The sequence below is a fragment of the Diorhabda carinulata genome, chromosome 3 (genome assembly GCF_026250575.1).
Source record: "Diorhabda carinulata isolate Delta chromosome 3, icDioCari1.1, whole genome shotgun sequence".
In the NCBI taxonomy this organism is placed as follows: Eukaryota; Metazoa; Arthropoda; class Insecta; order Coleoptera; family Chrysomelidae; genus Diorhabda; species Diorhabda carinulata.
In genome coordinates this window covers 31013635-31027802 of record NC_079462.1, presented here as the reverse complement: position 1 = coordinate 31027802, position 14168 = coordinate 31013635, and the positions used below count along the sequence as shown (strand labels likewise).

At 31.3% G+C, this 14168-nt stretch overlaps 1 protein-coding gene across 1 annotated transcript in view; it reads left to right on the top strand.

The window, feature by feature from the left end:
• LOC130891808 (heparan sulfate glucosamine 3-O-sulfotransferase 1) overlaps nt 1-14168 on the top strand; it is a 111814-nt gene that overhangs the window by 81577 nt on the left and 16069 nt on the right. The window contains exons 2-5 of the mRNA XM_057796787.1: nt 5684-5793; nt 9266-9518; nt 9937-10152; nt 12548-12972. Of these exons, the coding sequence (XP_057652770.1) occupies nt 5723-5793; nt 9266-9518; nt 9937-10152; nt 12548-12972 (965 nt within the window). The 5' untranslated portion in view covers nt 5684-5722. The remainder of the gene's footprint in view (nt 1-5683; nt 5794-9265; nt 9519-9936; nt 10153-12547; nt 12973-14168) is intronic.

The following is a 14168-nucleotide window of genomic DNA, read 5'->3' as shown; positions in this document are numbered from 1 at the left end:
AATGAACAAATTTTTTTTGCGTGAAAATATGGAGAAACGATGCTATATCCAATTGAGCACCTTGTTCACTTTTTAGTAAATACCAGAAATTTTTGACTGATTAGATTTCACTATTTGTTACTCAGTCCTGTTTAATTATGTTTGGAATAATTGGTTGAATTTATTTTTATGATAAACGAAGAATTTATAATCTGTACGCCTCTGATAATTTTTTACAACAGTTGAAGCAATATCTCCACACATAAATCAACATAATTCAAGCTAGAATACATTTACTTGATTCCTAATGAACAAGTTGTAATAATTCAGATTTTATTTTCCATAACATATTTGGGCTTTTGTAAAAATGTCAAATTATTCATAAAGTTTGCTCAGTGAATAATGATTTTGAAATTCGAAAACTCGTTGCTTCGTTTTTAATCGTGCCTTCTCAAGGGTCGTATTCAGTTTTCCGAAAAGGACGGATTGAAACTTACTTTTCGCTGGAATATTTTTTCTACCAGTGAAAATTTTATCAAAATACAGAAGTTTCATGGTAATTTTATTACGTACTAGTACATAAAGAAGATTCAATATTCCATTTAATAGAAAATTTAACGCTTTTATTGATTTGTTATAAAATATGCATATTTATTAATATTTCAATCAAGATTGGAATAAATTAACATAACAACAAAGAAAACTTATTTGAAAGGTGCCCTTTGTCAACTCTTCTCATCGGCATGCATCAATCCAACTTGAAAATAATTATTTCTAAATAAGTAGAAAAATAAAAAATGTAATAAGCCCGACTTGAACCTGGAAACTCCCGCATCTGATACTCGAACTCTAACCAGTACACTATGGGGATCTTAATAATATTTTTCTATACGTACTACTGCTTACAGTATGTTTCTTTACGTACTATTGCGTCAAGTAAAATTTTACGCACTCTAAGTGTGTACTTACTTCACAAGTATTTTAGTTGGTTATTCCTTTCGTACATTACCACTTTCGTCTGTGAACTGTGAAAATAATTAGGAGATAAGCCTCAGACGTTCGGTTGTTAATTTTTGAGTGAATTCTATAAATTCACATTTGCGTTTATAACAAAAAAATTAGAATTATGCTTTCAATTCATATCTATAGACGTTTTTTCACCTTGATGGAATTTCTTTGGTCAGTGGAAGCAGGTAAGTTTTTTCCACAAAAACTCGTCTGCGAGAAAATGAAATGAATGTAAATGCGTTTCTCTTTTTCAATATCTTATTCGAATTATCTCAAATTGTTTCATGGCATCAAAGGGATTTATTTCAATAAAAACATATATAGAATGGAAAAGAGACAAATGAATAGAATTGTAAAAAAGGGAGACTATATCTAGAAATCAAATTATACTCATTGTCAATATAAAAAAGGTTCCATCATTCAGACAACAAATTGTTTTATATTTTTATATGGTAAATCATTACTACTCCGAAGATTCTCTTTTAGTTCTGATTATTATGTTTTTGCCAATTTGAGTTGTTTGAGAAAAATAAAAAAAAAATGAAATTCGATTTATCCTTTAGCATAGGGGACTCATAATGAAATGAGAGGGACTATTTTTGCTGAGTCTCAAGAAAAAGTCAAGAGAAAAGGAAAAAACAATGAAGCACGGCTGAAGACTAGCAAAAACTTTCCATAGTCTAGATAAACTACTTAGGTTGAGAGATCGAAATACTGCAGCTAACTAAAAGAGAGGCAAAGTCAGATCAAAAATACACAATTTTCATTAACACGGGAAAGAAATCCAATTTGAAAAAGCAAATCTGGAAGAAAGTCAGCTGGCATGTATATAATTATATATCCTATGAAAATTTCATTTTACTAAGAAATCCAGGTATTATCCAATTGCTTATTATTATTATTTTTACCACCTAAAGTTTTTTTGCCTGATAACAGATACAAAAACGTAGAGTTAACTAAAGATTTACTGCGTTACCTCTTTCGATCAGTTATCAAAGAAATTTTAGTAGTACTAATCTTTCAGAACACACCACGGTTTCCATTTAGGTTATTTTTCCTGTTAGTTCCAATATGCTTCCAGATGTCGAGTCCTGGATATCTCTGGTACCAAAAATTCTGCAAGGTTATGGATGGATATTCTCATTTTTAATTGATGAACAATACAAACAAGAATGTACAATGCCTACCAGTTTCAATTTTTAGATGTTTAGATTTTCGTTGAAAATATTTTATTATATTTGCTCTAGCAAGGAATAGGTCTATAAAAGCATATTATATTTCAATTCAGCTCATATTACGGAAGTAACCTTATTATATGTATTGTCAATTCGACGAATTACCACTTCCCATATTTCTGTCCCTATTTGTTATTAAAAAACATTTTGTAAAATTCTCACATAAGCGATACTTTCTGTCAAATGTACTTCAATATTTTTTTTAGAATAGCAGGCTTTGGATCTGTCTTATCAGTAATTTTGGAGGAACCTATTAAAACTGTGAAGATGTGTGTATGTTTTGCAATTAATCATAGAAAGTCAAGACTCAATAGTGATTATGCGTGCTTTCAAACATTTCAAAATCTTCATCCTAAAGCTCTATTTACATAGCTGTTATCTTCTATTCCTACTCAATTCATCTGGTAGAAAATCCATGATATAGCCACTGTCGAACTGGAAGAAAGTATGTTCTTCACAAATCATGTTATCATCAACAATTTGATTTCCCATTCCAGTGGTTATTCGGAGGTTTATTATGGTTTAAAGCAAATACTTTGATTTATTTCTAAAAAAACTTTCAAAAAGCTTTCCATTGTAATTTATCAATTTCTGAATATTTTCCATTCTCCTAATTTCTTTCTTATACTATGAATTTGAATTTTCTGCTTTTATCATGTGTCTAGACGACATTTCTCACCTTGATTAAATCATTTCATTCCAATTTCAATCATATTCAGTCTGTTGTTACGAATTAACTCGATTCGACTCCGAAATTTCGTCCCGAGACAATAAAAAGTATTGTGACTCTATAAACGAGTTGATGGTTGAATATGTCTGTAAATAATAATGAATACCTGTGATAAAAAAAGATTGTTATCCCGAAAGACACAGTATTGTGATGCTTTTCTACTTTATTTACACTCTTTCTATTCGTGGGGTGAATTAATAAACACTGTCTCTTGCGTTCTTAATTTATTTAAATAACTTACACTACACTTAACTAATTTATATACATAATTCAATTATCGCTATGACTTAACTAAGTTAAATAATTTATTTAAATTCTTCGATTACTTTCTATTTCGGTCAGTTCACTATTGATATTTATTGTAAACTAAACTAAACTGCGCTACACAAACTCCTTGTATACTCCAAAACAAATTCTCAAAAGTTCTATAAAATGAAGAAACAAAACAAATAAATAAATATTCAGACTTATAAATTAGTTTAAAAGAAACGTTGTAAATAAACCGTCTGCTATAATAAAAACGAGTTTTATAACTCAACTAACTCCAGGCAGGACCAGCTCCAGGACGGATACGATTTCGTATCAGTATCAATAATGATTGCATTCCATTCTTTCATACTTCACATTAAACCATGAACTATTAACAATCACTATACAGAGGACAAGATCTAATAAAGGTCAACTATTGATGAATTTTCATAAATCGATTAAATTCCTGCAAACATACAAATTACACTCAATCCTAGTCACATATTTTAGATTATCAAAAGTATTCAAGATCAAATATCCATTCTTATCTGATGATCATTAAAATATTGATGAAATTCATACTTATGAGTGAGTCAATCAGAATCCAGTAATATCCGTCATAAGCCTTTTGCATCAACTGTTTAATATGGTGGAATCTATTGGCTAATATTTTTGAGGATGTTTATCCAGATGCATGAAGTTCTCCTTATATCATCACTTTCTCTTATACGCTCCAGTTTTCAATACCAATATTCCTTTTAGCGATCTTTAATCGGAAATACAAAAAGAGTGAAAGAACTAAATAGAAGCAATAGAATGAGCACATTATTTTGAAAGAGCCAGAAACATTCAATTCATATCAAGAACCAATTTTATTGCCTTAAATATGATTTTGGGCAAATAAAAAGTAAATTAACGACTTTAGCCGAGAAGTTATGGCCAGTAAGATATAATATTCCATTAATATTTTCTGAAGATGAACCTCCATAATTCTGTGATAATCTTCACCTAAACATTCTGAACAAATCTGAACTACTTTGGCTTAGTAGCAGAGACCTTCTTCGGCTTTTTGATACGACAAAAGGTGATGGATAGTTTCTTTGGACATTGACGGTGAATCGTTCAACGAATCATCACTACAGTGTCCTTCATTTGAAAGAGAGAAATGCTTTATTGTAAAAAATTGTTACAATTTGTAGACAAAAGCTTGTAAAAACTAACAAACAAATAGAACAATAACGAAATAAAGATACAAATAGAATAAAATTTCAATATAAAGACGAAAACCACAATGAATAACGAAATTATAGGTAATAGTAATAGATAATGTCCATAGCAAAAAGTCAACCAGAGTTTACAGAGTAGAAGGTACTTTCCAGTACATATTTCCTCAATTTGTTGCGGAATGCGGGAAAAGATGATTTGATTTCAATTGGCAAGTGATTGTGCATTTTTTGCATTGTAAATGATTGAGCCGTAACTAATTCTGAACGTGGAGTAAGTAGGTAGAGGTCGTGCCCCGCGTTTCTAAACGGATAGCCGAGCAACGTATTTTATGAAATTGGAGAAGCGTGCTTACGAATTAGGCAAACGGATTCAATAATGAATAAGGAAGGAAGAGTCAGAATTTTAAATATTTTAAAGAAGTCCCTGCAGTGAGCCCTGTTGCTTAATCCGAGTAAATTTCTTATAGCTCTCTGTTGTAGTTTGAAGATTCGCTCTAATTGAGTCGCACCACACGTACACCAGAAGGGGGTGCGACTCAATCAAGTCAAATCAAAACAAAACAAACATTCAATACAGGCAGAGACAATCCACGAAACGTAAACACACAGGACCGTCTCCTACTACTGCCACTATTTAACTGTCGTATACCAAATCTCATTGTACAAATTGTATTTTCCTACAATAGTTTTTGACTTGTTCTCAGAGTACTGCTACTAAATTGAGGAATCTTCTCAGATCATACCATTACCCTTTCCTTTAAAGTCTAGAGTTAATTTAGAGGTAACTTAGGGCTGCTGCAAATCACTAATTGTACTAAATGGAAATTGCTACTTATGAAATATTATTCGTTTTTTTCATATGCTCTCTATATATTTCTGATTCGGATATTGATTATCAACAATATATATGTTAATAAAATATATTTTGCGATATTTCAGCTTCTTAAAGATATCAGTATTGAAATGTCCATACAAATAATTCATTCATAATCGTGGTTTCTGTGTGAATTACTATTATTTTGATATGTTTTAACAGTCCAAAACCATACCAACAAGTTTTCGTTTTTACCTGTTCAATATAAATCATTATATTTTTGTTTCTGGTAAAGCAAATTACTGGACTAATATGAATTAATAATGTAGCTTTTAAAACTTATATAGTTTACTTCATGACATTTTTTTGGGCAAAAACAAACATGTTTATTGATTTCAGTAGTACATGAGTATTTTTTCTCAACTTCTTCACTCTATTACAGAAACACACCTATAATGGATATGGAGGTAGACGAATCTTGATGCCTAGAATGAGCCCTACGAAAATAGAGACAAGAAGAGGATGCGTCCGACCGCCACATTTCGATATACTGTAAGTATCTATTTCATATTTTTTCATTTTCAAGAAAAAATCCCATTTAACGAGAAGAGTTTCTGCCATCTCGTTGGTTTTATTTTTATGTTTCAAGGTTCATTGGACATTCAGCATCTGGGATTTTTGTCAGTCAAGTATGTATATAAATGGTATTAGGGTCAGTTTGATTTAATTTATTCCATTTATAAAAAAAATATTGAATCTAAACTTATTTTGAATGAATCCTAAGAGAAGCAGATCAAACTTAGAATACTTTTTCTTAAGTAGTTGCCACAATTTCAAAGGATTTCAGACAATGTGATTCTATCTAACAATAGGTGAAATTTATTTTGGAAATCGATGTCCGTGAAAGTGAAAATGAAATTTCTCATATTTAATTTGGTTCCAATAACATTTGATCAAAAAGAGCGTTGTTTTGAATCTAAATATTGGAATTTAGAGATTAAAAAATAAGAAGATAGATTTTTATGGCAGTTTATATTTAAAATGGTGATAATTAAACTTTCAAGTATTAAGACAAGCTGCGAGTTGTATTAGAGTTTCGTTGAATGAGAACCAATTATATTAAATCTGATCCGGCGAAAGCCAGACTGGTTACAACTCTCAACTGTGGTGATATAGCCGATGGTAGTAGTGTCGATTTTTCTATTTAATGACTAGAATGTAATCTTATAAACCTGTAGTGGCGATAGGAACCGGTCGTTTGAGTCATTGGAAGACGTACAGATTATCATAAAATCTAACAAGACGTTCGACATTGATGCGTTCTCTCTTGTTGTTTAGCCCACATTCCTACAAAGTTTTTGAAGAACTAATTAACACCATTCACTATGGGGAAGATACCACTATGAAGTGTGACAAGGAATAGGACTGAATATAAATGTTGCCAAGACGAAGTTTATGGTTTCAGCTATCAGCTGTACTTCAACGAGTCAGTACAGATAAATGGACAAAACGTTGGGAGGGTCTCCAATCTCAAACATCAATCATTGAGAAGAAGAAATCATTTCTTTGCAACGATTGTCGAAACTTAAAAATGTGACAAAGAATGATGAAGTTTGGACATTGAGGCCGCTATAATACACGAATATTAAAGTATCAAGAAAACTACGGGTGGCAATGTATGGTTTTTGTACTTTTGACAACAATTAAATGTCGAAAACTGTTATACCTCGTCAAGTATTCAAATAGTTACCAAATTCTACAATTTATAATGAAAAGCAAAATTGAGGGATGTGAGGGATGTAGAAAGAAAACAAATCTCCCGGTTGAGCAAAATTGTTTACAGGGTCAGGACCTGATAAGGCAAAATAAGAAGGAGAAAATGTTTTTTTTCTGTCTTTGGGAGAATCGATCTGCGCATGAAGAAGCTTGTGGTAAAACAAATACAGAAACTGAATTTATATTTTTACAATATAATCAGACCTAAATGGATTCTATACATCTCATTTCCAAAATAAACAAATATTCGAAAAATAAGAATAATTGCGAAGTTTACTTTAGATAATTTAGGAATGTTAGAATAAATATAAATAATATTTTGAGGACGACACATATAAAAAGTGAAGATAAATACGTATCAGAAAAACTTGCAATGAATAAAAAGATGAACATCACCAAAAATTACAATTATTTCTGCCACTGCTAGATGATGGAAAGTTGTAGAATGAGATACTAGTATCATAAACTATTAGAACTGAGGAAGATGTCGACAAATCGATTTCTTCTGAATATTGGGAGTGATTAGTGCGCTACAATAATTAGTTAATAAAATTGGAATTATATTTGACGAAAACCCCATAAGCTGAATGAACAAGTGAAAGTTGAAAATATTTACTGAATTCTCTTAACCAAGCTTTCAACATCCAGTTTTCTGCTATGTCTGACCTAATAAGTATATACATACCTGTGTATGTACAATATTATATTCAAGCATAAATTATTTATTAAAATTAATAATAATAAGTAGTTTTCTATTGCAAAAACACTTGTTTTTGCCACGCATTTCCACTTTATCATACAGTTTACATGAAAATTGACGAGGATCATCTTAAAAAGCGACAGAATTAATTGAGAGTGAAATTACGGTTTGTTGAACTCTACTCTCGTGTCGTGACATGTCTGGAAAATACATTTTACATGATATTTCATAAAACTTTCATTTTTGTAACGTGCAGATAGCTTCATAGAAAATAACAAACTGCAAAAAAAACTAATATTGAAACATGAATGATGAATGAGCTGATGAGTATACAGCATGAAATTTGAAATGGTAATTTGCGTTATTCACTTTCGAAATCAACGCAATAAGCTAATGTGATATATGGAAAAATCAATGAATTATTTATTCTATTCTATTCATGATTGTTTGTTATAGATTAGTCGATATTTTGATACAGATAGATCAATCTAGAGACTATTCAAGAGGATTGTTAGAACTATTTAATAAAATCTAGTTGAAAATCATTATTTTATAATCTTAGTTATACCTGAGGGGGACGATACAGAAAAAATCCAGAAATTTGTTCCAAATTGTAGTCCCAAAACATAAGGTTTTGATATTACCAATTTTTTAGGGTTTTCTAAAATGGAGGAGATAGCAATGTCGTTTCGTTTATCTAATTTACTTTTTGATTTTTAATATCATACAGGCTTCCTTAGAACTACTTTGAAGACCGCAAACATGAGGTAGTAATTTGTTCACAAACATTTCAAGCAACTGAGAAAATGAAACAATATAAATAAATAAAAGCAAAGCTTAATGCCAATTCTTTCATTACTGCTTCGAATTTATGTCCAATTGCTAATATTTTTGGCATGAATTACATTACATTTATATTTATTTATTTTAGAATTTACATTTATTACCAATGGACAGAAAATCCAAAACAAGTTTAGTCTAACACTTCTGGACATAATTACCATGCTTATTTACGCATTTATCACGATATCACAATACTTAATAAACCTGTCTTAATAGAGATATTGGTGGATGTTTCCAAATCACTGTCTGAAAAATAATATGTGCTGGAGAATCTCCACCTGAATTGGTGATAGAATTTCTGCGTTGCTTTAGCTGTATGAGACCAGTTAATTGTCAAGTTAGCCTGATAACGATCTCCGTAAAAGTTCCATCCATAATCTATGTAATCTATTAATCAAAAGAAATTCAGAAGATAGTTGTCGTAATGTACTGGTAGGGCATGAAATCTTTATCGTTGGTGAAGAAAATTATTTCCTCTCCATACTTGCTTGTTTGCTCGAAGGTACTAAATGAAATGATGTGATCGATGATCGGGCAAATCGTCAGAATGGAAACATTGAAGAAATGTGAGGCTACATTCCATATAGTACCTGCTCACGTTAGGTTGACTCCTGTGATAACTATTTTTATTGTAAAACTTAAACTTAATTATGTATCCTTCGATTTTAATGAAAATAAATAACAACTTTTGCTTTTCATTTATAGATGGCTTCCAAAAGCAGCTATGAAATCGATGGAAGGCGATTCTTCAGATTGTGTCTTAGTAGTCGGTGTTTCCCGACCAAAAATGGCCCTAGCAATACTAACAATTATGCTGATCTCGCTCTTCTTTACATTTCATTTGATCTACGACAGTGCCCTTAACAGTCTACAAACAAGAAACGTGGAACATTCAAGGCCTCCAGTTCTTCTTCTTTCCAAAAGACTGTACCCTGCTGCTGCCAGAAGACTACCACAGGTAGAAATAGATAACAAGATATAATTTAAAATATTGGGTCTCTTCTATAATATCATTCAATGTCAAAGTATATTTTGATAAAGACTGGAATAGGTTAATTTTTTCCTTGTTTAAAAATCTGTTGAGACAATTTAGCAACAAAAACATATAAAAGGGTCTAAGAATTAGAAAGACCAGACCAGACCAGACCTCTGAATTGACCCATTTCTAAGCTGCTTTCATGTAAATTCACACCTAATTCATGGTAAACTGTAAAGGTAGCTTTAGTTAGATCGTGTTTACAATCTCTTTTTACTTGTTCCGTATATTTGTAAAATATTTCTTTAGCGGTGAATATCCATACATATGAATTCGGAACCGTAGTTAGCATACGTTTATTATTAGACTATGAAATGCGATTCTCAATTTTCTTTTAAAGGCTATAATCATGGGAGTAAGAAAATGTGGTACAAGGGCATTACTTGAAATGCTCTATCTACATCCAATGATTCAGAAAGCAGCTGGAGAAATACATTTCTTCGATAGGGACGAAAACTACTTCAAAGGTTTAGAATGGTACAGGATGCAAATGCCACATTCTTACGCGGGACAGATAACGATCGAAAAAAGTCCTAGCTATTTCGTTACGCCAGAAGTAAGTATTTTTACTAATATAAAAAAAATTATTGGGAAGTAAAGCGATAAAATCCTGAAATTTTTGTCAATTAATGAAGAAATATACAAAATTTGAGTCTGTGATAATAATATTCCAGAGAATTCATTGAATGCTGGATTTTTTGAAACATGAGCGGTAGTGTAGAGTGTAGTCTCCGTGATATTATACTAAATGTCGCCATTTTTTGGGGTTTAATTGATAATCGTCCAATTTGATATGTTTTTACAAATTCTCGAATATTTTGAAATCGTATAGTTGTCCCTAAGATTCACTAGCTACAATTGCTTTGAGGTGGTTGTTTTTCAGAAACTTTTGACTTTCATCCAATCAAAACCAAACTGCACAACATTGTAGTTTGCAATTCCAGTTTCATGTTATAAACAACTTAATAAAACTTGGTTTTTTGCTCGCTGTATAAGAAGATGGAATATAGATAGCTATATTAGCATTATGTTTATGTTTTTAAATCATTTTGATTTTGGTTCCTAATCATGATTATCAAAATGAAAATAAAATCAAAATAGAAATATATTTTTCCTTAGGTTTTCGTATTTCATATTCATTTAGGTTATTTATTATTAATATAAAAAGTAAATGTCAATATCAATATCATATTTTGAAAAAAACTAAAAGTAGTCGAAACATCAAAATTTTTATCTTTCAAAAGTTATTAAAAAGAAAAACTAATTTTATTACTGAAGATACTTAAAATCAAGACGATTAAAAAATATTTTATAAAATGTCTACCGAAAATCAATAGATCAAGCTAAAAAAGGGCCGATGAATAACGTCATAAAATAATTTCAATAGAAATTTAACAATAAAAACCTTCCCATCTGTTTTTTTCTAATTTATTTAAATTAATACAACAATTGGAACGAAAAAGAATTACAATTAAACATTTGTGGTGATCAACGTCCACTACGTCAATAAAGAGGCACCTGTCATATACAATGTAATGAATCAGTACATTTCTCAATGACATTGTTAAAAAAATTGGTAATACAAAATTTAACTATAGTTAGAGCAAATAGAATCGGCAATCCTACAATTTTTGGTTCAATGGCTATATTTCAACTTAAAAGATTGTAGAATCCTGATATTATATATAGCTCGTAGTCCGAAATATACAGATTGTTCAAAAAAGGCGATCCCGTCTCTAGGATAGAGAGAAAACTGAAAAGTATTTGGGGTTTGCTCAAGTAAAAATTTTCGTAACTCAAAATAAAGGACGTTGGAGAGAAAAAATGGGCAAAAGCTCTTGGACTTGTCCTTACAAGAAACTAAAGCCATCAGTCCAAATTTTTTTAAAACAATCCGTTTTATCAATAGGGTCTTGTTTACGCTTACCAATTAATAATAATAATAATCAATAACTTTATCAATACTTTATTCTAGCATCGGCTATTACTTCTTGATTTTCCAATCAAAATATTCCGAAAACGGTACACAATATCGAGTTTTATCAAGAGAACCTTTTTGGTGTAAAATTTAATGATGTTTGAGTTTATTTGAAATTTTGCTGAATAAATCTAATATTGAAAAAGTTATATTCAATACTATATGGTACGAACAGTGTAACTAGCGACCTCTATGAGAGACAGACATAAAAACAAATTCATTGGATGTATCAGCTTCCAAAATATACTAGTATAAAATTTCGCCCTTTATTTTGAATACAGATGGTGTTACGAAAATTTTCACCTGAGCAAACCCCAAATATTTTGTAGTTTTCTATCTATCCTAAAAACGGGATCATCTTTTTTTGAAAACACCCTGTGTACCAGTCCCCTAGGTTAGTTTTAAGCTGCTAGTGAGAATAGTTTGACATAAAAATCATACTTTTATATCGTGAGTTTTGATCAAGTAGAAAATAAGATATTTGAAATTATTATGCGTCTCTAAAAAGAGTGTGGGGAGTACCAAAAATTGATTAAGTCTTGTATTTCTCCCATTATAAGATCGCTCATAATAACCATGACAATGCAAAAGACCAAGGAGATGAACATGAGCACCATTTACAGCAAGCAAGTGCTTCAAAAAATACTGACGACAAAGAAAAATGTTACCATTTACACTACGATTGATTTATCAAACATTTTTAAAGTATTACGTTATAAAAGACGGCATATCAAGTATTATATATAAAAATTTTGACAAAGTTAAATACGTCTATTTTTGTACACGAGACGACAACTTCTTGCCAAAAACCGACACCCTGCAGCAACCCATCAACTGTTAATTTGTTTAAATAACTAATGGATGACTGAGTTTTTTTGTTGAATATTTGTTAAGAGCTCGACTGATCTCCCTCTGGGCGAATAATAATTTTCTACAAAAATGCAATATATATGAATTATATATTCAATTTTAGGTCCCTGAACGTATCCGAGCCATGAACTCCAGCATCAAACTACTTCTTATTGTCCGCGAACCAGTTACTCGTGCCATATCGGATTATACTCAGTTACGTGCTAACGCAGCTACAGCTTCGCCCGCTCTACCTACACCGAATCCAAAAACGTTTGAGCAATTGGCGCTCTTTCCCAACGGATCTATAAATGAATCATACAGACCTCTTGCTATATCTATATACCATAACTACATGCACAGATGGCTGGAAGCTTTTTCTAGGGATCAGTTGCTCATTGTCAATGGAGATCTACTTATAGAGGATCCTGTTAGTCAAATTCAGAAGATTGAACGGTTCCTTGGTATAGAAGCCAGAATAGGGACCCATAATTTTTATTTTAATGAAACCAAAGGGTTCTTCTGTCTCAGGAATGAAACTTCTGATAGGTGAGGAATAAAATCTATAGTAATTCATTTATATAAAAATTAAACTCTTATTCGCGATTTTTTTTAATTTAATAATAAGTATAGTAAGACGTGTATTTTTAAGGTTATTTTAATGATCCCCTAAGCTACACCTTCGTTTACAAGAAGCAGAAACTTCTGGGGAATTCAACTAATAATATTTACCGATTCAGAATTCTGACAACTCATAACTACAGAGTCAGTTTGCTTAAAAAATTGGCGAATATCTAGGAACTAGTACCACAGGACTTCCTTAACTAGTAAATGCTAGGAACTTCTCAAAACAGTGCACTGTAAATTTTCATAATAATCGCAAATGGGCTGAAGGAAATCTGTGTAATATTTCAAAAAAATCTTTTCGTTCATTGAATTTCAAAGCATTATTCAGAATCAATATTACTTTCTGCACATTTGACCGGTGAGAGATATTTTAATTTTATAGAAATTTATCGTTTCTTACTATTAGACTACATCAGGTAGTTTGGGAGTGGTTTTGGTTCCTAATCTGATCTGCATCTATAAATCTCCAAAATACGTGAACTCCTCTCAAAGGAGGCTATTGCTCTGGAGGTTTTTATCCAATTTTCCAAGATCAACTACTAGCACTATCCCTTCGAAATTTATGAACCTTTTTAAGTTCCTCAGACTATGGTAATGAATCTTTTGTATTATTTAAGATCTGGAGCGTTTCTTCATTAAGACTTCATCTCATCCTTCAGCTAGTTCGTTATTAATGTGACATCTCTTGAGACCATACTGGGACCAAAATTAGCATTTTTTCGTATTGATGTCTGTTTCATTATTGCCTAGTGTATCCTAGAAGTTTGGTAGCCATGTTAAGGTTAGTTTGTTCATAGTACTTTAGAATTTACACTCCCATGCTAACTTGGACTTACACTCAGCGCTTTCAAGGCCACTTGGCTATCGCAGAGAAGGTGTTTTCTATTTTAACACTCCTAACTACATTTATTTATTCCCTTCAATTGTGGAAGTTCTGAGAAAAGTTCCATTTTGGTACAATAATGCCCAGTCTAGCCTAACCTTAAACTATACCAAAGAAATTCATTTCGAGCTTACGGAATATCTTTATCGAACCATTATTGGAGGTTATGAATTACCAATTCTAATGGGCTCAGATTCCTGAACTTTATCGTCTCTAATGGCCGTATTCTTCAAGA